The sequence below is a fragment of the Anabrus simplex genome, chromosome 1 (genome assembly GCF_040414725.1).
Source record: "Anabrus simplex isolate iqAnaSimp1 chromosome 1, ASM4041472v1, whole genome shotgun sequence".
NCBI lineage: Eukaryota > Metazoa > Arthropoda > Insecta > Orthoptera > Tettigoniidae > Anabrus > Anabrus simplex.
In genome coordinates this window covers 212,602,611-212,627,679 of record NC_090265.1, presented here as the reverse complement: position 1 = coordinate 212,627,679, position 25,069 = coordinate 212,602,611, and the positions used below count along the sequence as shown (strand labels likewise).

Below are 25,069 nucleotides of genomic sequence, written 5' to 3'. Positions count from 1 at the left end.
AAGTTTACTCAAGATTCGCGTAATTGTACCCGTACATTCATGATTGAATTCATAGAACTCTATAAATCATTGCCAAGTGTTTGGAAGAATACAGTTTCCGCAATGAAGAAAACGCGGCGTATGATGTATTAATTTCTAAACTTTTCCTTATCATAACTGTCCATCTATCACGATATTACACATTAAAATTAAGCCTACTAACTATTTACACCCTTGTATTTTAATTAATTAATTAATTAATTAATTGATTCATTCATTCATTCATTCATTTTGTCCTAGATGTTAAGAGTGTTACAGTATATGATGTAGGACAACATGCAGGCCTATCTTAACACTTCGTGAGTTCAATTAGTGCTTCATGTCACAATTCTGTACCTGATCCAGTTATACTACAATTACAACACACATTTTGAATGACTGCTTGAATAGATAAATGAATGAATGATTGCACGATTTAATTGTATTCATGCATATTTGCATGACCTAATAAATACCGCTTCTGTTCTCTCCCTGTCACGGATAACCACCAGAAGAAAAGGCGACCATTATTATTGATGGATGGATGAATGAATTAATTAATTAATGCACTCAACTTACAGCTACGGAACTCCAGCAGCTGAGGAAGGAACACGCAATCTATTTTACCTTAGCAAAATAATGCCTTTGAATTTTCACCTTTAAATATTCCTCTCTTAGAACGTCATATATAGCACGGCATGTTTCCGGAATGATGTGGCTTAAAGATGAAGGAGATAATATAGCAGAAAATTTAAGGTCCGGATAACTTTTTCCCGTTGCTAGAAACCTCAATGTTACTACAAGTCTTTCTAAAGTGCTTATCGATTCTCTCATTACACTGTCTTCTCTCCTTGTATACGGTGTGACATACTGTAACAGCACTAAGAATTTCTCTTCGTCCATTCTCAAGTAATTAAACCAATCATCTTTTTCCAATTTTAACTCCTTCAAAAGATCAACTTTGGAAAGCGAAACGTGTTGTAGAAGCCAGTCTTTTGTCCACGTTCTATGTTGTGATTTCTTCCTCTTTTTAATTTCCGAAATAACAACACTAGACAATAGACAGAAGTACACTTTGTAAGTTAATTGACTTAATGTGGCCATGGTCAGGAAATACTACCTGCGCTCGTCTCGATTAGAAATACAGGACTGTGCGAAAGCTGTACAAATGGTCGAAACGTGTAAACGCAGCGTGAACAGTGGAGACTTGATGTGCAGACGGTCGTTGCAAACGTAGTCTGTGCAGACAAGTCTGAACGTGTAAAGGGCCCTTTAATGAATCTGCCACATCGGCGACTAAGAAAGTATATGCTAACAAATGTAACAAACACACTCTTTTCCGATCATCGCCAAAATTGCAAAGGACATAACAACAATGATTAAAAATATAACTGAAAACGGTAGCAGTACTTGAAACAAATAATGTATAGACCTATAGTACGGTATGCCCATGATGAAAATGTATCTCATACGAATGCGCATTTCTCTTTGGAGTTTCTTTCTTCTCAGCAAATCAATATCTCTTTGGTCTCTTTATAATTTTCTTTGACGAATAAGTTCCTTCCGGTTGAGGTGTGTGTGTGTGAAACAATCAGGTTGTTAATATTTCTGTAATTTCATTCTGTAAAATCCTTTGCATCTCAAGAAGTTTAATCAGATTGAGTATATTTTAGATTATATTTAGGAGGTATATGTATTTCGTTTCTGCTCGTGAAAGGATTGTGATTTGTTTTACTTATTGCTGACATATGTGTTCCGGGCACATTTTAGAGCATGGGGATTAGTCTGAAGTGTTGTCATGTTGGAATTTCTTCCTGTTGTTTATATTTTGATGTGGAATTCACCTTCCCTTCAATTTTTCTGAAAAGCAGGTTCACCATTGCGACTTTGACAGAACATTCTCGATATATTTTGTTTTAGTAAGTGAGTAATTAAAAGTTGTCTTGTAATTTTGCCAGTTTTGGATTTGGGAGTTTCGGCATGATGGTTAAAGCCGTTTACCCAACCATTCCATAAGGAAACAAAAGATTATACAAGATGGTTCCGTACATACTGTGCGTGTGATAAATATGCCCTCTGTGGCTGTTAACCACGTGGTGAACTGCCGTCTCCCTACTCAGACATTCTGTACCGTGAACTACGTCCCTCGTGCGCTCTTCCTAATTATGTTTCAAGTACCGTTTACAGTTACAGTGAATCGCCTTAATATTCGGACACCGGATGGCAAGTGACAATCTGAACATTATATTTTCTTGAGCATGCAGAAAGGAAAGTTCGAGAATTCAAAACACCATTGTTTCCAATATGATTACATAATAATACAAGTGTATCAGAGCAAAAATGACTTGTAGATAAAAAAATCAGTCGTCACCTTATCACATAACAAAACCACTTTAATATTCGGACACAAGGATCATAATGACAGAAACTGTGGCGTAACATGGAAAACCAATCTAGTACTTCGGCTTTCAGTCGTTGTGGCATAGAACAAGCTAACTTTTCCGTGTCCTTAGGGCTAATATTAGCCCATTCTCGTATCAGTCTTCGTTGCAGTTCCTTCTTTGACATTATTTTGGACTTCCTCTCTCTCTTGTCAAGTTCACTCCATAAATTCTCAATGGGATTAAGATCCGGGCTGTGGGGTGGAGTTTCAAGCACCTTTGAACAGTTGAACAATAGCCACATTCGGACATTACACGCTTTATGCTTAGGATCATTATCTTTATTGAAATGAAATGTGTCCCTGATCCCAAGCTTTGTAGCACTTTGGTGTAAATTCTGCTGCAGGATGGCTAGGTACTGTTTATGGTCCATTCTATGTTCACTAAACGACATTTCACCCACTCCAGCAGACGAAAAGCACGCCCATACCATTGCATTCCTGCCTCCATGTTTGATAGTTGGTTGCAAATGTTTCGGTTTTAAATAGTCATTTGGTTTGCGCCAAACCATTCTCCTCCCATCCGATCCATAAATATTAAATTTGCTCTCATCACAAAGTAACAAGTTTCCACCATTCTGTATCCTTGTACATACTGCAAGGCAAACTTCAATCTTTTCCTTCGGTTCACTTCACTGATAAATGGCTTTTTCCTCGACACCCTCCAGTTACATCCAGCCTTGCGAAGAGTCCTGCGCACAGTTTCAGGGTGCACTGTTTTACCAGCTTCCTCTTCTAACTCCCGTGCAAGTTGTGGCGCACTCAGTTTGGGATCATTTCCTATTTTTCTTAAGAGAAGTCTATCTTCACGATCAGTTAGCTTTTTCGGTTGACCCGTTTGTGGTATAGCTTCAATCCTGTCATTTTTAAATCGCCGTACAATGTCATTGACAGTACTCATACACAACATTCGCGCAATATCTCTAACTGCGTCCCTTTGCATTGTGGAAAATAACCAGTTGGCGCTATTCAAATGTTGTGTTTCTGCCTTTGCGCCCCATTGTGCGTACAGACTAATCCCTGTCGTTCTGTACAGCGCTGCTCACTGCAGTGAAGTTCAGGGAAACGTATCCTACTCCTTATGTTTCTCCTTTGCCGCAATTGGGTCAGGTAGTCGCGTGCAAATGGAGTAACGATGACGTGTCCGAATATTAAAATGATGTGTAGTATCTCATTACTTCCTTTTCTATCACTATCAGAACACTTCACCAATTCGCCTGACATTTAATCTTGTTGCGATATGTGCGCTTAATACTCACAAAGTGTTGAACGTATGTTTGTTGTCTACACATTTGTTTGCGAACAAATTATGTCAGGAAACATTCCATTATCTGTGTTGTCCGAATATTAAAGTGAACCACTGTACATTTTTAATCGTTGTTGCACATGTTCTTTGTAGATTGTAATATATTGATATCAAATATATTTTGCTGGTTTGGTTTTTCAATTCCTGGTTTTCTAGGTTGCCCCAATCCCAGTTTACTTTTAATGTTGCATTGTAATCATGTAGCTTTTTTTCGCTCAGAACACTGTTGCACCATGTTTATGTTGCTGTTTACCTGCTCAATGGGTGCTGGTTTACCAAAGGACCTGCAGGCTAGTTCCTGCGTTCTCCAACTGCAGGTTTATTGCGAGGCATAAGACAAATTAATTTTCACTATTGGTTTATTTACAACATGTCTACTGAGCAGTGCGAGTAATAAGGGGTTAGAAAATTTATCCAGCAGTGAGAGCTCTGTTTTGTGTCGGACCATTGTCTCTGAAAGAAGATTTTAACAAAATCTGAGTTTATTTCTAGGAGTGATGCCCACAACGTACTTTACTAATGCACTGTGCTTGGTGTCACCTTTTGTTACCTGTCTGGGTCTACTGTTGATGCAATAGAATGGAGAGTATGTCTGTGAAGTCTTGTTTTAGCTTCAAATGGTTATGATTGAGTGTTACATTGTGCAAAGATGTTTACTTTCTGCAGAGTTTTGCAATTCACTCATAAAACCATAAACCACAGATGTCTGGGTGAGTGGCTGTGAGCTTTTATTCGGGAGATATTGCGCCGATTGCAGAAACGGTATTTAGACGATGTCTACGGTTAAACAATGCCTAAGCGTGGCTGCCGCATTGCAGAGACGTTATTTATCACTTAGACACTGTCTAAAACCGATGTTCAACCGGTCATGTTTAAACACTGCCGAGAGCACTGTTTAACCTTAAATGAGAGGAGTGAATCACAATCAGAGGTTATGTACCATGAAATATGTAATTTGTATTATGTTGAGATGATTCCAAGAAGAAAGGTTAGTCAGACTCTCTGTGGGTCGCCTGCTGCTAAATCGCAGCAATTTTTTGACATGCACGGAGAGATAATAATAAAATTTGGTTTTGCTTTATGAGAGACTTGTTTCTTGAGACAAAGTGACAATCCGGTAACTGTCATCTTGAATACAATTCTTGGCAACTGATATATTTTATTATGTACCTGGGGTAATTTCCATGGAATTATAGGTCATTTCGACTACATACATATCAGAATTACGTGTCTCGATTGTCTGAGGGCTGTCACGTACATCAACCGGGAGGGATTCACTAGTATTTACTGCCAAGTAAACACACCTAATAGTGGAAGCTAAAAAGTAGGTTGCATGGGATTTTTATATATATAATCGTAAAAGTTTTCGGCAACTATCAGATAGGAAAAGGCAAGTGGTGGTGATTGTTTGAAGCGGACTGGGGAAGAAGAGCTGTGGCCATAACAACAGACCTAGTATTCGCCTGGTGTAAAAATAGGGAAACTACAGAAAACAATCTTCACGGCTGCCGATTATGCGTTTCGAACCTACGATCTCCAGAATGCAATCTAAATCTGTATGGCCCATACAACACGCTCAGTTACACATTACTATTGCTTGATCTTCCCTTCGTCGAAGCTACCGTATTTATAAGTAGATTACACTCGCTGAAACAACGCTATAATGAAAGCTAAATTTCCCCGTGCTTTAGTGTCGATAATATGAGATTATCATTTCCATCGAAAGAGATACTCTTATCTGTGGGCAAGTCGTGCTCAGCCGTATTTGAGTAATGTGTAGGAAGACAAACAGCTGACTGGCGTTCGGCGCATGCACTGACGAATTTCATTGGTCGTGACAAGCAAAGAGTTGCATGAAAGATACTTCTGTCTCCATTTTCAAACGGCCCATTGATTTTGAACCACACTGTCAACTAGTGATGGGCAGTCTGAGACAAGGTCTCGAGATTTCTCGGAATTTCTCGAGACTAGCGCAGGCACTATTTCTCGCGAGAAATTTCGAGAGATCTCGAGAGCGTTGTCCCCGCATTGTGCGGTGAGCAGCGTGTCGTAGGTCTACAGGTAGTCGGAGCTGAATGTTGTTTGTGCCGAGTATGCGAATAGCCAACCACGGGGCTTCTCCATTTCGTAAATACGTGTCAACAAGCGACTAGGGCGTTCATTTCTACCGAGGTCTATTTTGACGCAGTATAACATAATTAAAAAGGATACGCATTCTGGCACTGTATGCACTGGTAGGTTCACGAATGAGTGATTTAAGTACAGAACCTGACTGCTAGTGTAGGTACACATACCTGGATACTAGAGGCGTGCATTATTCGAACGAGGCAAGATGCGCCTTGCTGCATGTGCAACCACCATTATGCATGAGTGGAATGTGTAATCTAAAATGCTTCAGTTTGCTCAAATTCTTTCGACAAATAAGTGCACATCGTTATCAGACTCCACATTCAATAACATATGACCATTGCTTGTGCTTACCGATATTGTGGTGACGAAGGAAATAATTCCTTGCAATGATATAGAATATTCCCGTCATAATTAGGTACTTCGATATATGACGGTGCCATGTGAAATTGTACTAGTTTTATGCAAAACTAGAAGACGATATCCGAAACGGATCGCAAGTTGTGGATGTCTGTTATTTTGAAGAGATGTCACATAGCACAGCCTGCTGTGCTTCTTGTTCAAAAGAAGTAAAATACGTCGGCAGAAATGGTTCTGGGATGATCCAGCACGTACAATTGCATAGTATCAATGAAGAGCAATCGTCACAGAACACCTCCGGCCCGGTCTGGATCACAAGAAGCTACCCTGCCGACGATTGTGAGGCATCTAGGTAGGTTTACATCCTAATAACAGTTATTAACAAATTATACGGGTTATTCAGCTAAGATTTCCACCTGAAATAACTCGTGAACAGTTTAAGATACTAGCATTCTCTCTTCACTTTCATTAATGGTATTAAGGAGTGCATAGTTCAACATGCAGTGCTTTCCTAGGCTTTTGACAAAATTTATCGTCACACACATTTCCATATGAAAACTATTGATGATAACTATCAAGCGTGCACTCGTAGTTACTGGGACGTAGCGTCGCACAGCTCGCAACTCACGAGAATCCATATTGAGAGTGTTGCCCATCTGAATATCCACAGCCTGTTTCCAGTCGTTTGACCGGGTCAGGAATGGAATGAATGAAGCCCCCTAATTGCGGCGAGGATGGGAATTGTGCCGGCCGCCGAGGCCTGTCGCACTCCTCTGGAGCGTTGCCCATCTCCCTTGCTGAAAGAATTGGAGCAAAATTGGGCATTTTAGATTACACGTTCCATGCATGTGTAATGGGGGTTGCATATGTAGCAAAGCACATCTTTCCCTGTCTCAAGTTGAATAACGCACGCATCTAGTATCCAGAGTAGGTGTACATCCTATCTACAATTATTCACAAATTATGCAGGGTTATTCAGCTAAGATGTCCACCTCAAATAAGCTGTGAACAGTATAAGATACTGATATTCGGTTTTCACTTTCGTTAATGATATTTAAGGGGTTCATAGTTGAACATGCAGGCTTTTGATCAAATGTATTGGCTCACACGTTTTCATATGAGAACGTTATTTCACGCAATAACTGCCAATGATATACTATCAAGTTTACAGTCGTAGTTACTGGTACGTGGCACAGCTTGCACTACAGGAGGATCGGTCTCGAGATTCTCGCGAGAGTCTCGACCGAGAGCGTTGCCCATCACTACTGTTAACAGCCCTGAAGGTGGTTTTCAATGGTTTCCCTTTTTTCACATGAGGCAAATGCTGGGACTCTTACCATTATTAACCCTCCAGCAGGGGCGGTAGGTTTAGTATGCGTCGCAACAGGCAGGTATTGTAGTTTTTACATGTCGATGTTATGAGTAGAGCCCAGATTTCCATGCAAATGCATGTTCCTATATAAGCTGGTTACACTTCTGTAACTTTGCAGATATTCGTTTTATGACTAATCAATTCCAAATAACCATTCTTTTTCCTTGCATGTTTTGGCCTTTTTGGGAGAACATTCATGCATATTTTGAAAATTTTGGATTTATGGTGGACGTTTTGGATTATATGACTTCTGACTGACACATATATTATGTTAACTTGCTTCTTCTGACTTTGACGCATATATTATGTTAACTTGCATGATAGCGCCTTTTTTGAACATTGGTTTGCAGAATTAGGGACCATACTTCCCAGACTTTACGTCTGATCTTAGAGGATCGAATTAAGAAGGACAAGCCCACATACATGGCGTTCATAGATCTAGAAAAAAGCATTTGATAATGTTGATTGGACCAAGCTATTTGAGATTCTGAAGGTAATCGGGATCAGGTACCGAGAAAGAAGAATTATCTATAATATAAAAATCGGTCTGTGGTGATAAGAATTGAGGGCTATGAAAAAGACACAGGGTAGAAATATAGTGTGGAGGCCTCAAGGATTATTAGATATATTACTTTAAATGCTGCTATTCTCATCTTAAAATGATCGTGGAAGAGAGATGTGTTAAATACGCTTGCCAGTGACCAATCCACCCGTCCCTAGAAGTACATTTACTTTTATAACAAAAATACTGTTTTAGATGCCATACTCCATTGCTTATAACTGATTGGGTCACGTACGGAAGAGGATGACTTCATTGACACCTAGGATGAGGTTGAGATTTTGTTACCAACCATTGCAGAAGTAAAATATTATGAAATGGCCTGGGAAGTTTAAAAGGATCACGGCGCAAGATATAAAGGTCATTTATTAGCTTTTACGTATTTTTGCACATCTTGTCCAATCTCTGTCATGAGAACAGTGGCCCCAATTTAGTAGTTGTAAAATGCAAGAAATACTTCACGATAACCTCACTTTTCCTCAAATCCTCCTACCAGGGGACTTAGGCCCCCAGACCCCCTTTGTGTACTGAAATAATATTTAAAATGCAAGGAATACTACATGATAACCTCACTTTTCCTCAAATACTTCAAAATTTATTATTCATTACACTTCACATAATGGAGAGGAGGGTATAGTTCACCGGCGCCCTTAAAGAACTCGTGCACACGAGTATCTAAGGGAAAGTTTTATTTGAAGGGGAACTCTGCGAGATACCCACCAAAGTGCGCTGTCTTCCTTCCAAATCCTGGAATCGAGAAACTCCCATGCTTCAGGGCGCGCCACCTGTTTTCAGTGTTTTGCGTGTGAACAGGTGGCTTATCATGAGGCATGACCCTCCTATTGCGTCTGTTCACACGCCCGCTGCGACCGCTATCTATGAATTGAATGGAATGGTTAACTTGTAAATGTACAAAACCTTTGTCCTCCAGGCAATCATGCCATCCAGCAGTCACTGATGATAACACTTCCTGGCAAAACCCATTCTTGAATGACTGCAGGCAACGTATCCTTGTCGCGTCTTTCAACAGGCACAACAAAACAGTTTTTGCAGTTGCCCCATTCAACATCACCAAACACCCACTGTCCCTCAGTATGTTGTCCTGTTTTGTATTTTGTTTTGCCGAACTTACTTTTGTCGATTTCGACAAAAACGCCGGGACCACCAATTTCCTGCTTCGTGTGTACCCAATGGATGCACACACGCAACAAAAACTACACCAATGAACTATGGTGTTTGGAGAAAATCCTGATTCTTGCCTGATGTAAGGAGCGATAGGCTTGGGCAGATTGACACAAAATAGTGCAATGTCAAATAAGGGAAGTTTTGAGTCAGCAAAGAATGTGTTCTTTCTCGCACCCTCTTTTCACCCACACTGTTTCCCGCCATCAATGCGACGACGGTACCAAAAAACAATTTTTTTTGTCACAATTTAACACTGCGACCCCACTTGCTGCAATTCCTGGTCATACTAATAAAATTATGGCATTCAAGAACGAGAATTAAATTCGCCTGGTTCTCGATAAAATCGCTTGAAAGCTTCTTCGCCTTAATGTCACAACCATCACAAACAGCCACTGCAAACCAGCAGTAAGACACAGCTGTCAACAAGAAGATACAGCTGTAGAATAGAAAAGTTCCCCAAGCAACTGTTGGCAGCATTGTCGTTCCTTTCGGCGCTCCCTCCGAGCGCTACTAGTGCGACAGTCAACGCTCGCGCGCCACCTAGTAGTGGCTTGTGTTACTAAATCTTGAGGTCCCTTTACTATAGTTTTGCCGGAAGCAGCAATACAGAAAGGGGTGAGGCAGGGCTGCAGTTTGCCCCCTTTCCCCTTTTTTAAAAATTCTTATATAGTACAGACTGTAAAGGAAATCAAAGAATTTGGAATGGGAATCTAAACTCTTGAGATTTGCCAATGATATTATTTTATCTGAAACTGTAGAAGATCTGGATAAGTTGCTGAATGGTATGGGCGGAGTCTTGGGTGAGGAGTACCAGATGAAAATAAATAAATCGAGAACAAAAGTAATGGAGTGCAATCGTACGAAGTCAGGTGATGCAGGAAATATTAGATTCGGAAAGGAAGTGGATGAATATTGTTACGTGGGTAGTAAAATAACTAACGATGGCAGAAGTAATAATAATAATGTTATTTGCTTTACGTCCCACTGACTACTATTTCAGTCTTCGGAGACGTCGATGTGCCGGAATTTAGTCCCGCGGGATTTCTTTTACGTTATCGTAATCTATTATCTTCATTTCCATATTGACAATTGCACAATTAAAAATAGGAGAGGATTTCCACCAATCAATACTTATTTATTGTATATATTAAACTACAGGACCGGTTTCGACCTCATATTCAAGGTCATCTTCCGCTGAACCATACATACATATTTATATAATGAAGCTTTGATTAAGATTGTGGTGTTGAAGGAATGCCATATGATGATGATGTACATTTAGTTAGCGTGAACTGGTGTATATGTCATTCTGTACAATATTGCAACTGTATGTCTAAACTGTTGAAGGTCTTAAAACTAGTGTATACAACACGTCTCTTCCTAAATTAACTTATATATATGTACAAGATAAAAGCAATATATAAAAACACTTCATGCATATGAACATTCGTTCTTGCTTGGTGGTCAATACATCGACTAACTTCCGTATTTAAATCTTATTCACAGTTGTACACTTCAGCTGCTATTCTTGGAGTTTGTAAAATTGCATGGATAAAAGTTTTGTCTTCCTGTGTGTATGTGAGATAAAACACTTTCAATTTTAAAAAGGTGCCAAATGTATGGATGAAATTCAAGTAAAATATGTTCAGCTCTGCTGTGTGTGTTGCCCTTTTATTAGAACCAATTCATGTTGTCTTTTTGGCGTCCGTAAATTTGGATGACATTGGTTTCAAAGTAGTGGCTCCTTTCCCATTTGTAGCTGTGCAATGATGTTATGTTTATCTGTGGAAGATAAGATTGAGTTATAAGTGATATTGTGTGGAGGAATGTCTAAGGGTTATGTGTGTGAATTGGAATATGTACTTATTGTTGTTGGTGTAGCTGAGTTGTGTTTGACATGCGAGCTTGTAATGTACTACTTCGTGTTCTTCTTGGGCTTATACTAGCTGCTGTGAGGGGAAGGGAAGGAGGGGTAGAGAGAGTTGTTGTTGTGGGGGTAGGGATGGAGCTGGGTGTGTTGTTTGGTGTTTTTCTGTTGCTTGTTGCGTTCTGTTTATCGATTAACTTAAGGTAAGTTTTTCAATATGTATTGGTCTTTGTCGATAATAACTGTGGTATTGCCCTTATCGGCTTTCGTTATTAGTAGATTATTCTGTTTTATCCTATCTTTGAGTTTGAGTTAAATACGGAAGTTAGTCGATGTATAGACCACCAAGCAAGAACGAATGTTCATATGCATGAAGTGTTTTTATATATTGTTTTTATCTTGTACATATATATAAGTTAATTTAGGAAAAGACGTGTTTTATACACTAGTTTTAAGACCTTCAACATTTTAGACATACAGTTGCAATATTGTACAGAATGACATATACACCAGTTCACGCTAAGACGTGCCCCATTTGTATGTAACTAAATGTACATCATCATCATATGTCCGACTCGTTGGCTGAACAGTCAGCGTACTGGCCTTCGGATCAGAGGGTCCCGGGTTCGATTCCCGGCCGGGTCGGGGATTTTAACCTTAATTGGTTAATTCCAATGGCACGGGGGCTGGGTGTATGTGTTGTCTTCATCATCATTTCATCCTCATCACGACGCGCAGGTCACCTATGGGTGTCAAGTAGAAAGACCTGCACCTGGCGAGCCGAACCCTTCCTGGGATATCCCGGCACTAAAAGCCATACGACATTTCATTTCATTTTCATCATCATATGGCATTCCTTCAACACCACAATCTTAATCAAAGCTTCATTATATAAATATGTATGTATGGTTCAGCTGAAGATGACCTTGAATATGAGGTCGAAACCGGTCCTGTAGTTTAATATATACAATAAATAAGTATTGATTTGTGGAAATCCTCTCCTATTTTTAATTTCTTTTACGTGCCAATAATTCTACCGACACGAGGCTGACGTATTTGAGCACCCTCAAATGCCACCGGACTGAGACAGGATCAAACCTGCCACGTTGGGGTCAGAAGGCCAGCGCCTTTACCGTCTGAGCCACTCGGCCTGGCAGATGGCAGAAGTAAGAACATAAAATGCAGGCTAGCACAAGCAAGGAAAGCCTTCCTTAAGAAACGAAATTTCAAACTTTGGTATAGGAATTAGAAAAATGTTTTTGAAGACTTTCATTTGGAGCGTGGCATTGTATGGAAGTGAAACATGGACGATAACTCGCTCAGAAAGAAAGAGAATAGATGCTTTTGTAATGTGGTGTTACAGAAGAATGCTGAAGGTGAGATGAATAGATGGAATCACAAATGGAGAGATACTGAATCAAATTGGTGAGAGGAGATCGCTCTGGCTAATTTTGAGGCAAAAGTTCGGTAAGACTCACCATTTCCTAGCGCACACATCAAGGCGCTATGGCACTGTCGTTTGTTTTCGCTTGCGTCTCGCGATGGGCGTGATCGAATGGTGGACAGAGCTGCCAACTGTTCATATAAAGAACTAGTCCTAGTGACAAAGCCATTGGTCTGGATGAAGCAAAGAAGGTCTAGGGGCATTAGCTCCCAGTTTGTGTGGCGTGATTGGATGCGAATAAGGAAAAAAATAGGTGGTCCTGACATACAGAAATTTTTATTAATAAGAAAAGCGCACAAACGTGCAGAGAGTTGAGGTTCATCAACTTACAACCATTTTTGTTCTTTGCTATATTCTATTAGTGATTTAGTGCTCTTTTGGCACTCGCTGGAGTGGTATTACTTACAGGCCTTCCCGCAGAGGTGTCAGGCACACTCTTAGTGAGGGATCATGGAAATTGTTTTTTGTGCATAGCTTGTGGTGGAAACCCTGCACCGCGAGCCTAGTTATGGCGCTTCGTAAATTCTTGATTGATACTCACACGGCATTTGAGTAAGTACCCAATTTTACGCAATCCACAACACTGTACAATCACATACGTTTTAAACGCACACGTCTTTTTATTCTTTTGCAGTTTAACAACACTGTCTGTCGAGATTCCTACAACATCTGGAAGACCACACTTATAGCCTATGTGAAAATCAGTATAACTTTCAAACACAGATAAATCTCCAACTTACCGAGCTCGATAGCTGCAGTCGCTTAAGTGCGGCCAGTATCCAGTATTCGGGAGATAGTAGGTTCGAACCCTACTGTCGGCAGCCCTGAAAATGGTTTTCCGTGGTTTCCCATTTTCACACCAGGCAAATGCTGGGCCTGTACCTTAATTGAGGCCACAGCCGCTTCCTTCCCATTCCTAGGCCTTTCCTACCCCATTGTTGCCATGAGACCTATCTGTGTCGGTGCAACGTAAAAAAAAATAGCAATTCTTCCTTGTCATACGTTTGATGTGACCAAACCATCGCAAACATGCTCTAGTTATGGTCTCCTTCAGGGACTGGTTTATTTCAGCTTGTTCTCTAATTTTCTCATTTCTTACTTTGTTTTTACTAGTCTTTTAAAGCATGCTTCTTAGAAACTTGATTTCTGAAGCCTGAAGTCCGCTGTAATCTTTTTTGGTGAGTTGCGCGTGTTTCCAACCCATACGTCAATATAGGGACAAAGTATGTTCGAAACTGAGTTTGTTTTGATCTTAATGGCACTTGTTTATTCCAGCGCAGATATCGAACTTGCTGATAGAATCAGTGGCGGCTCATGGCTGTAAAGTATGATGAAGAGCTATAACCCATTTGGTTTCAAGCGACAGATTTAGGAACTTCTTTATTTTATTATTTGCTTACCCTCCAGGGTTGGTTTTTCCCTCGGACTCAGCGAGGGTTCCCACCTCTACCGCCCCAAGGGAAGTGGCCTGGAGCGTGAGACCTTGGGTCGGGGATACAACTGGGGAGAATGACCAGTATCTCGCCTAGGCGGCCTCACCTACTAAGCTGAACAGGGATGGGAATTTGATAGGCAAGGACGAGGGAAAGAAGCGGCCGTGCCCTTAAGTTAGGTACCATCCCGGCATTTGTCTGGAGGAGAAGTGGGAAACTACGGAAAACCAGTTCCAGGATGGCTGAGGTGAAAATTGAGCCCACTTCTACTCAGTTGACCTCCCGAGGCTGAGTGGACCCCGTTTCAGCCCTCGTACCACTTTTCAAATTTTGTGGCAGAGTCGGGAATCGAACCGGGCCTCTGGGGTGGCAGCTAATCACACTAACCACTACACCACAGAGGCGGAGGGTCCAGCATGTGACCACGATTTTTTGAATGTAATGTTTAGTCATGACCACGAAAAGCTAGTTCTTGCTTACTTAAATAGAGCACTGCATCAATTACCAGCTGAAGGAAAAGCCTATTTGAATGTACATTTTTATTGAACTGTACAGTTACAATATACAGTCTGGCATTCTCCTTCAGGACATCAGAGGTCGTATTTTGGTTTGTTTCCAGTGTCTTCAAATCAAATCTAGCTGTCATGTTATATGTTCTGCAGAGTCTGAGTGCTTATGTGAAGAAAGTGTTTTGTTCAAAAGGGCTGAAAATCCTTCTTTATTCCGAACGTTATTTTTATTGATAAAAGGCAAGCAGGCCCAACAAAACAACTTCTGTAGAGCTGGAGAGGAGCAAAACCATGGAAATTCCTTAAACCACGATCGTTTGAAACTAAGATTGTAAGATTTACTGGAATGTTTCACTTCTTTTGTAGCACAAATCTGCAGTGATTCAGTAGGACGATCAAAACGTAGAACTTCATTCTGATCTTCGTTTCTCCAACGTGAAAATGGTGTTTATAATAAAATACACACTATGCCATATATAGAATACATGTTTAAATAAAACAGCACAACACTACGAATGAAGCATGATGCGTAAGTACTCGTACTTCACACAGGATGACGCACAGAAGACGAAACATTCCGATCCTCCGACAACTTCACTTGCACATTCTGCTATGTGGAAAGTACGCGGGTGACGTCACTGTTGTCATGGCAACTGCCAAGGCCAAGCGCTACGAGGGAGCACTTGGGAGGTAGAGGCAGCTGCGGAATCTCTCGTCTTCACTCAGTCTCGTGCGCTGTACTGTGGCCGACAGCCGGCGCTTTCGTGAGTTCCCCTGGTTCTCATCAAGTGATGCGAGCTCTTGGTGCTCCAAACGCCATACAATAAAACATTTTCTTTCCGTAAAACCAACAAATGTCACAAGAAAAATAGATTTAATTCATTATGGTAAAAATAAGTGCTGAAAAGCCGCCCCTGGATAGACTTGACTATTTCTGAATATGGTTATTTAATTCATGCTATATTGTATTGTAACTTGATATTATGCATCCAAGGTACTGATATTGGTTTACTGTTTCTAATTGTACACCCTCCAGCATTATATTATACTTCTCTGCCTGTTATCAGATATTGCAGCAGTTTTTATAACACTTTCAGTCCATTTTTTTTCAGATGATCATTCCAGGCGTTCAGCCTTTCCTGGACTTCCATCTCGCTATTTCCCCCAGATAATTATATCATCTGCAAAAGCAAATGCCGGTGTGAATTGCTCATGACATTCGCTAGTATTCAACTACTGCAATGTATATGAACAAAATACTTTTAAAAATATTGAATTGGAAATGTTACCTTTTGAACAGACACTCCTCATTTATGACTTCCACTGTAATGAATATTAGTGCAGTCTAAAGATTTTGCTACTACTCTGCTCGAGGTCACAACTGGTTGGTACTAAAACCCAGGGAGTTTCTCTCACGTGTGCGCATCATCTTCTCTTGTTTCAACTGTGGAGTGTGTGTTTTGGGTAGAGGAACTAATTTTCTTGTGCTAAGTAGTCGAAAGAATCTGAAGAAAAATATGGTCATACAATTTCTACCTGGCAGTAAATAGTTATTACAGTGCAGATCCTTTTGTCTCGTTAATCATTCTTTCCTGACATAAATTTAATTGCATAATAAAATTTAAGAACTTCACTGAAATAGTACAGTGCTAGACTTCCATTTTATATTTTAATGATGAAACATAATGCACCACTCTTACTGTTGGGTGAAGAGCATTAGTGATTCTGAGATTTAGATGAAAGTTCTCAATTCTGTATTATGCTGTGAGTGGAATGATCAACTTGCTCTCTTTTCCATCCGTAGGTTAAGCTCCCTGTGATTCGCAATGGGAGCTTATAAATATATACAGGAGCTGTACCGTAAGAAGCAGAGTGATGTTTTGAGGTTTCTGCTTCGGATAAGGTGTTGGCAGTACCGCCAGCTGACAAAGATGCATCGCGCTCCGAGGCCATCCCGCCCTGATAAGGCCCGTCGGCTTGGTTATAGAGCTAAGCAAGGTAATTTAGACTTACACATTTTCATAGACTATTTAGCATACTGTTTCATAAATTTTATCGGTGATGAATGGTACATGCACCACTCTTACAAATTATGTGGAGATTCAATGTACTGCTGAGATTCTAATAAAATTCAATTTTTTTTTCTTTCTTTTCTTTCAATTTTGCTTTATACATAGAAGTAGAGTTACTTGCAGTGTCATTAAACTCTGAAGTTCACATTTTTATTCACGTTGTAATTTACACACTTTTTCTGTCAAAACAGGTAAAATTTCAGGTGTGTGAATTATTCGCAACGTTCTAATGCATGAAAGATCTATTTACGAAAAAATGAACATACATAATGAGTATGTGGTATGCACGAAAAATATATAAACTTGATGAAAGGTCTCATCATTCTACATCAAAATAACTTACATAATTATATTTGTTAACAAGTCCAGAGAGGGTCCCTCAAGTATGTTGTACATACAGATACAGGAAAGCTCCTGTTAAAAACTTTTAACAGCACCTGAAGCAAAATAGAATTAACTAAGAAACTGATCATGTTATGAAGTGGCATATCAGTGAAAGAAAAGTCTGACCTCAGCTAACACCCCCTGTGGGTGGGGGTGGTAGAATAACACCCACGGTATCCCCTGCCTGTCTTAAGAGGCGACTAAAAGGGGACTCAGGGGCTCCGAACTTTGGAGAGTGGGTTGGCGACCATGGGGCCCTTAGCTGAGTCCTGGCATTGCTTCCACTTATGCCAAGCTCCTCACTTTCATCTATCCTATCCGGCCTCCCTTGGTCAACTCTTGTTCTTTTCCGACCCTGACGCTATTAGGTTTGCGATGGCTAGGGAGTCTTTCATTTTCATGTCACCGAGCTTGATAGCTGCAGTCACTTAAGTGCGGCCAGTATCCAGTATTCGGGAGATAGTAGGTTCGAACCCCACTGTCGGCAGCCCTGAAGATGGTTTTCCGTGATTTCCCATTTTCACACCAGGCAAATGCTGGGGCTGTACCTTAAGGCCACGGCCGCTTCCTTCCCACTCCTAGCTCTTCCCTGTCCCATCGTCGCCGTAAGACCTATCTGTGTCGGTGTGACGTAAAGCAACTAGCATTTTCATGCTCTTTGTGGCCCTTGTCTTTCTTTGGGCGTTACCTTCATTTTTTCGAAGGGTCGGATCCCTTCCATTTTTTTCCTCTGATTAGTGTTATATAGAGGATGGTTGCCTAGTTGTACTTCCTCTTAAAGCAATAATCACCACCTCCGCAACTAGGTAACCAGTTTTTGCCCACTACTGCAGGAAGAATTGTTACTGCTGCTGTTGCTTCTCTCCCTAGCAAGTTGTATTCACTGCCATCTAGCAGACTCACGATGGTTGTGTTCCTGTCGCTGTTCTCAATGGTTTTCAGAGAAACTATCACAAGCGCACAGTATCCACTCGCAAACCAATTCAGCAGACAAGTTTCCAAATCTTGCTAGTCTTGGTAACCTCATGCACATTTTCTGCCATCCAGCACCAATAAAGTTTCTGCAAATTGTCTTAAAAATGTTTGTTTATAGAAACATCCAAGGATTGAAGTACGGATGTCAGTTTGTTAGGTGGCCACGAAAACTGTCCAGCACAAGGAGAGTTGTGAATCAAAGTAGTGACCCTGGTTGATTTCCTCAGACCATTCAAATCCAGTTTTTAACTCTAAAATTTGCATCTCCACTGTCCAACCCTACTTCAAATGTGCTCTCCCAGTCCCTTGTTTAGTCGGATTATCCTGTTCTGTTTTTCATTGTGAGATAGCAGCATCTGTGAATGCTCAGAGAACAACACACCCAGCGGAGTACAAAAAAGTACAGTGTTTTTATGATAATCTTGTCCTTTGTGTTTTTCTTTGACTGCTGTCGCCCAACATAGCTGCATCCACCAGTAAACAAAGTTTAACGGAAGATATTTTAGATGCCTTGGGTATCCGTGATGACTCCTGACTATAGCAAGGATGGTTGATTATATCATAGTAAATGATTTTGTGGAGAGGGGTAGAGGTCATTTATCTGGAGGTGGGAAAGGGAGGAAGCAGGAAACCAGCCTGCTCACATGGTGAGGGAGTAGTGATTCTAAATGACAGTTCCATTTTCAAGTTGCATACAGTAATCATGTTCAGTCCTGATAGCCCCGATCGTTGAAGACTTGATAAGTGTCTATGGCAAAACAATAAGTTAAATTTTATAAGATCCACCTTTTCTATACAAGGTATGTCATGTATTAAATGGTACCAGTTTCAACATCCATGAATGTCATCATCAGCCAAATAGGGTCATTGTACAAAGATACACATTAAAGTTAAAACACATAAAATTGACCCTCATAATTAAAATTATCTATAACAAGTTAAAATATAAAGCATATTTATGCTAAATGTCGAGGTTTGGTTATATAATTAGTACAAGATTGACAACTTGTTAGTCATTAATAATATAAAAATCTGAAGTTCGAAGTCATTAACAGTTTTAAATTTATTTAGATTTGGGTGCTTTGTATAGCATTGTCATCAACGTATGTAGAGAAATGTATGCTTATTGCGATGCAGTAAGGTTAAATATGTTGAAAGAATTGGATGATGTTCCTCTGTGAGCGTAAAAACAATATTAAGTCTGTAGATAAAACATATAAAAGCCATCTTCATAAGTACGATGTTATGTCATATTTCTTTGGAGTGAGTGGATCTTGTGACTTGAACTATATGTTGAAGAAGTTAAAATATTCTCGATCCAATGCGGGCCTGTAGTATGAAAGATAAAAACGAGTTAACTCGGATGGTGGAAATGGGGCAAGAAAGTAAAGTTTGTGAAGAGACTCACCTTTTGGTAGACCGGTTGCATGTATTGCGGAGTTGAGTTTAAGAGGAACTGACAAGGGAAACGAGTAGACCGGCTGGGGAAGGAAGGATAGACGGAGGAGTGTTAGGTAGGAGGAGGGAGAGGGGCGATAAACGGTGCAGGATCAGCAGGTTTTGGAAGTGTGAGGGAATATCGCGTCAAAGAGTTTCGTCCTATCTGAAAGACTGAGCTATTTTTCGGAATTTTGAACAAATTAAGCACTGCAATGAGAACATCAAACAGGATATTCGGTTTCTCAGAGATGTCATTTAAATTGAAGTTTGAATTAAAAAATTGGTTTAAGTGAATGTAGCAGCTTTCGGTAGTATCTAAAAGAGGGCCCTTGCTTACCGTCATGAATATGCTGGCCTACCGCGGAAGATCTATTATGTCTAATTGCGTTTGTATGTTCCGTGTACCTAATTTTTATGCTACGGCCAGTTTGCCCAATATATGAGCTGCTACAGTCATTGCATCGAAATCTGTATATACTGATTTTGAGAAAGGGTTAGAGCTATTAATCATGCTGGAATTGTGTAGAATGTCCGAATTTCTATTGCTACTTCTAAAAGAGATGTTAACATTATGCTTCTTAAATATATTGGTGATGTTATATATGGTTTTATCAAAAGTGAAAGTCGAAAACAATCTTGGTTTTGATTTATATTGAGCGATGCTTAAATTTATTGTTTATGCGTTCAATGAAAGTGTTGTTATAACCATTGAACTTAGCTATAGCACGAATGGTATTCAATTCCCTACTCGGATCCGTTTCAGACATGGGGGCTTTAAATGCGTGGTCCATTAAGCTATTGTAAGTGGTGCGTTTTTGAGTCTGAGGATGCAATGAGTCTTGTTTAATTGTCTTTGCTGTTTGGGTGGGTTTCCTGAAAATTCTATGTAAGAAAAAAAGAGGAAAGTCTGGTGATTGTTAAATCTAAATAATTGGAGTCATTAATTTCTGATTCTAATGTAAAGTTAATGTTAGGATGAATGTTATTGAAATTAATTAGTGTCGTCAGTGCATCGGTGGAGCGTTCATCTAAGATGATAAACGTATCATCCACATATCTGGCCCACATCTGAATATTGTTGAATCTCACATCATTATCAATTGCCGTGTGTTCCAAGAAATCCATGTACCTTTCGGCCAAAATGCCAGAAGCCGGTGAACCCACAGCCAAACCGTTCTGTTTATAAATTGCATCATCAAAATGAAATAGTTATTGTCGATTAACGACTTTAAAATAGACATAAAATCAGATATTTCTAGTTTACTTAAAAGAGTATTGGAATTTAAATTCTTCTTCATAATAGAAAAAAGCTTCTCGGTTTTTATACTAGGTTACATGTTAACAATGTCAAATGAGTGTAAAGTGTGGTAAGGCTGCCCCATTTACACTATCTGAGTTAAACTAGTTTTTATCTTTCATACTACAGGCCCGCATTGGGTCGAGAATATTTTAACTTCTGAGCCACACCCCCACCCTTACCGACGCATAAAACGCACACGTCGGATATTCGAGGCGTGGACCTTGACTGGGAAAGGCCAAACACAGCCCTGAACTGGAACTCGTAACAGGAAAAACACAAAGCTACTAGCAATAAAATGCCAAGAAAATTTAAATGAGGGTTTATTATAATAATAAAATCAAGAGGAAACAAGAAATGAAGCCAGCAATTAAATAAAATACATAAATTATACAGCCCATCCAATTGAAGTCATGACGCTAATGCGTGAGCACAAACTTATCAAATACCAACCTCAAATTATTCATAACACGGGCTCGCCGTTATGTTCTCAATCTCAGCATAATCTTGTAATGCAAATAGAATACGTACGGCTTATTTCGGTCATTCTTTCCACGAGATTGATAAAATTCGTTATGAACCCGTCTATTTAACTTCCACATCCACAACAATTACAACACAGATCAAAGCGTCCACGCAGCATGGAGGGCAAAAGTACAGAGAAAAAAAGATGCGAGAGATCGTGACAAAACAATAGAGAAACATCTCTGGACCACGGAAGTAAAATTTAAAGTTGAGGAGCATCACAGGCATGTGCATGGTCTGAATAAGAAAAGAAGACAGCGGCCTTCTAGGCAAACGGCAGCCTCGATAAAAACCAAGGCAAAACAAATATAATCGTGCCGGAAACAATCATGAGGCCCAGAAACAAGGTTAAAATATAAGATAAGCAGATCGATATGTCGTCCCTTCTCCCCATTCACTCACAAGCACACTCCCAAACATCCAGACATCGCCGGAACGGCAAAAAAAAATGTGAGCATTAGCTCTCATAAGTAAGTCGAACTCAATCACAAGTAATATGACTCATGGTCACAAACCAGGGTCTCGTGTATGACAGAGCAGCGTCCATAGCGCGTACAATTGCCAGCAGGATAATGCAGACTCAGTAGTCACACATAAAACCATCATCTCGCGCTGCGTACAGCACGAATGGATCTCCGCGTTGACACGCAGGGTGTGCATTCATTGACGGCTAGACACAATACCATGAAGTGCACGAAAATAATCAGAGACCCAGTTGTTAATACATCGCAATCACATCAACCACAGACACACGGCCCATTCATGCAGTAGAGCACAAGGATGCGTATCAACCGGCCATCATTACTAAAAGGTGAAGGGCACAATTTATGCATAGTAATGATGTAAATACAAGATTTACCGTTCCTGCCATATCAATACTCAAGACATCAAGAAGAAAGGTAGTACGGATCAAGTTTAAATCTGTTAGAGATTCATTTGTGGCACAAAAGCGCCACTCCAATATGCATGGGGTCCATGTTTACATTTCACACACGTAACAATGCAAGGAAGGGCTCCATAGAGATAAAACTACTCTCTTGCCGAAAGAATGATCTCCTGTGCTCACGACCGAGGGAGCTGCCCTCTGATACAAACATGGAAACACTTAAGTGAATTGAGGCAAGGTTGATACAAGTTTTTTGTAATACGGGAAAAAACATCTCAATGAACATTCTATATAAGCATGGTTCACTTCTTCAACATACAGTTCCAGTCACTAGATCCACTCGCTCCAAAGAAATACGACATAACATCGTACTTACGAAGATGGCTTTTATATGTTTCATCTACTGACTTGATATTGCTTTTACACTCACAGAGGAACATCATCCAATTCTTTCAACATATTTAACATTACTGCATCGCAATAAGCATACATTTCTCTAAATACATTGATGCCAATGCTATACAAAGCACCCAAATCTAAACAAATGTAAAACTGTCAATGACTTTGAACTTATTTCTACGAGGCTTCCCAACTTCAGATTTTTATATTATTAGTGACTAACAAGTTGTCAATCTCGTACTAATTATATAATCAAACCTCGACATTTAGCATAAATATGCTTTATATTTTAACTTGTTATAGATAATTTTAATTATGAGGGTCAATTTTATGTGTTTTAACTTTAAGGGACACTGGGACTGAGTTTTAAGCATATTTTATCAAATATTTTGATTTTTCGATTTTCACATAAGGCTCTACCCCTGACCATTGCGGATAAATTAGCGATATAATTTTCCACGTTCCGCCATTTTTAAAGGCACAGCGGGACATTTAAATGCCTGCTGCACAGCCATTTAAACGCCCCTTCCTCTTCGATTCTTACCGAACATTATCCTGCACATGCATTTATGCGTTTTTCATCACATAATTGTGAAATGTGGTGTATGGCACCAACACAGTACTGAAGGAGGAGTGTGTAAACCACATTGCTAAGAGAATGGGAAAAGGTTTGAGACAGATGCTACAAACTTGGAAAGTGAAGGATGTGCAGTTAGGTGGCCATTCAGGTGGTCTTACTAATACTACAATTACCAAGCTTACCAGCTATTATAGGAATTATATTGTACAAATCACACTTAATGTTGCAAACATAAAAAATGCTATCTCTGCCACACTCTACTATTACAAATCCACTGACAGTAAGCCCTAACATAAGAAATGCCCCCAAGGCTTAGATGATTGATGCTTCTATAACAAAAGCATAGCAGAAGGTATGGTACCTCAGAGTCATGATAAAATGTCGGTAGAACTTTCTGAACCATTAGTGTGTAAGATTATGCCTGTGTATCAGAGGCTGGCCTCTGATGAAGTACTATCCCTATGTGTCCGTGGTACCACGCAGAATTAGAACGAAAGTCTACATTCTAGCATCTGGAGAAAGTGTCCAAAGGAAATTTTGTATCAAGAAAGAGATTGAAATTGGTGTATGCAGTGCTGTGGCAGAGTTCAATAAAGGGTGCAGTGCAACAATACACTTGAAGTCGGATATCGAAAGAACTTCAGTCTCTCGTGTGACAGAAAAATCAGTCCTTAGGCTGATGCAGAAAGTATGAAATACAGCGATCGTCCTCTGAGAAGAAAAAATCAATTCTACGAAAGGCGAAGGTCACAAAAATGAAGAAAGAGGCTGAAAAACGGAAGACGGAGAGTGTTACTTATGCTGGAGGATAGTTCTAATGAGTAAGTCAACTGACAACATTAAAAAATATGCATGACTTTAGAGAAATGCCATTTTCTCAGTTTCACATTTTCAGATGTATAAAATGTCATACCAATTACAGATATGATGCTATTACCTTGAAAATGCACATGAATATTCCTTAGTACGTTATCCATAAACGTGTGCATCACTTTCATGATTGAAATTCTGGTTTGCCTGTAAAAAAATTTCAATAATTTTACAAAAAATAAACTTCAACAGGGGAAAAAGTCCTATTTCCATAGTAAATAATACAATCTCAAAAACGATGCACAGTTTCATTTATATAAGAATAAGGTACTAGATCACTACTTTAAAAATGTGCTATCTGGATCGCTTTGATATGCTTAACATTTAGAATATTTCAATAATTTGCATATAAATATTGGAAAATAATTAATATCTATGAAACTAGTAAAGCTACACTGATCAAATTTAGTACAGGTATCCACAATAGTACATACCTTGAGCCAACCAAATATTAAGGTGATATCTTAATTTTTACAGCATTTAGAAATTTCAGTCCCAGTGTCCCTTAATGTGTATCTTTGTACAATGACCCTATTTGGCTGATGATGACATCCATGGATGTTGAAACTGGTACCATTTAATAAATTTTGTTGTAATTTTTATCAGCAACATATCTTGTATTGAAAAGGTGGATCTTGTAAAATTTAACTTATTGTTTTGTGATCTCTATTCAATACGGACCAAACATGAAATTCTTGACTTTAAATTAAAAAAAAAAGTCTCTGTGGTCTTGACAGCGTGGTTACCCGGTTCGAGTCCCGTTGGTGGAAAAAATATCACCGTCATGGCCACCAGGGTAGGGGAGGTGGTGTTAGAAAAATTCAAATCATTAGATTGCGTGCCAGAAGCCTGGATTAAATACCAAACTTCTCCGCAGTGCTCGTATGGAGTGAGGTTTTATGACGATGGTGATTCATCCATCGGATGGGGACACAAAGCCTTGAGCAGGCCCCTTGGTTTTATTCTATAGAAGTAGGCTAGGTGTCAGCACCAGGTTTCATTATCTCCCTTTCCTACTATC

The 25,069-nt window shown here is 39.7% G+C and overlaps 1 protein-coding gene across 1 annotated transcript in view; it reads left to right on the top strand.

Annotated features, from left to right (window-relative positions):
• Window positions 1–1,525: 1,525 nt before the first annotated feature.
• RpL15 (ribosomal protein L15) overlaps window positions 1,526–25,069 on the top strand; it is a 64,438-nt gene continuing 40,894 nt past the window's right edge. The window contains exons 1-2 of the mRNA XM_067158423.2: window positions 1,526–1,613; window positions 16,425–16,618. Coding sequence (XP_067014524.2) covers window positions 16,447–16,618 — 172 coding nt within the window. The 5' untranslated portion in view covers window positions 1,526–1,613; window positions 16,425–16,446. The remainder of the gene's footprint in view (window positions 1,614–16,424; window positions 16,619–25,069) is intronic.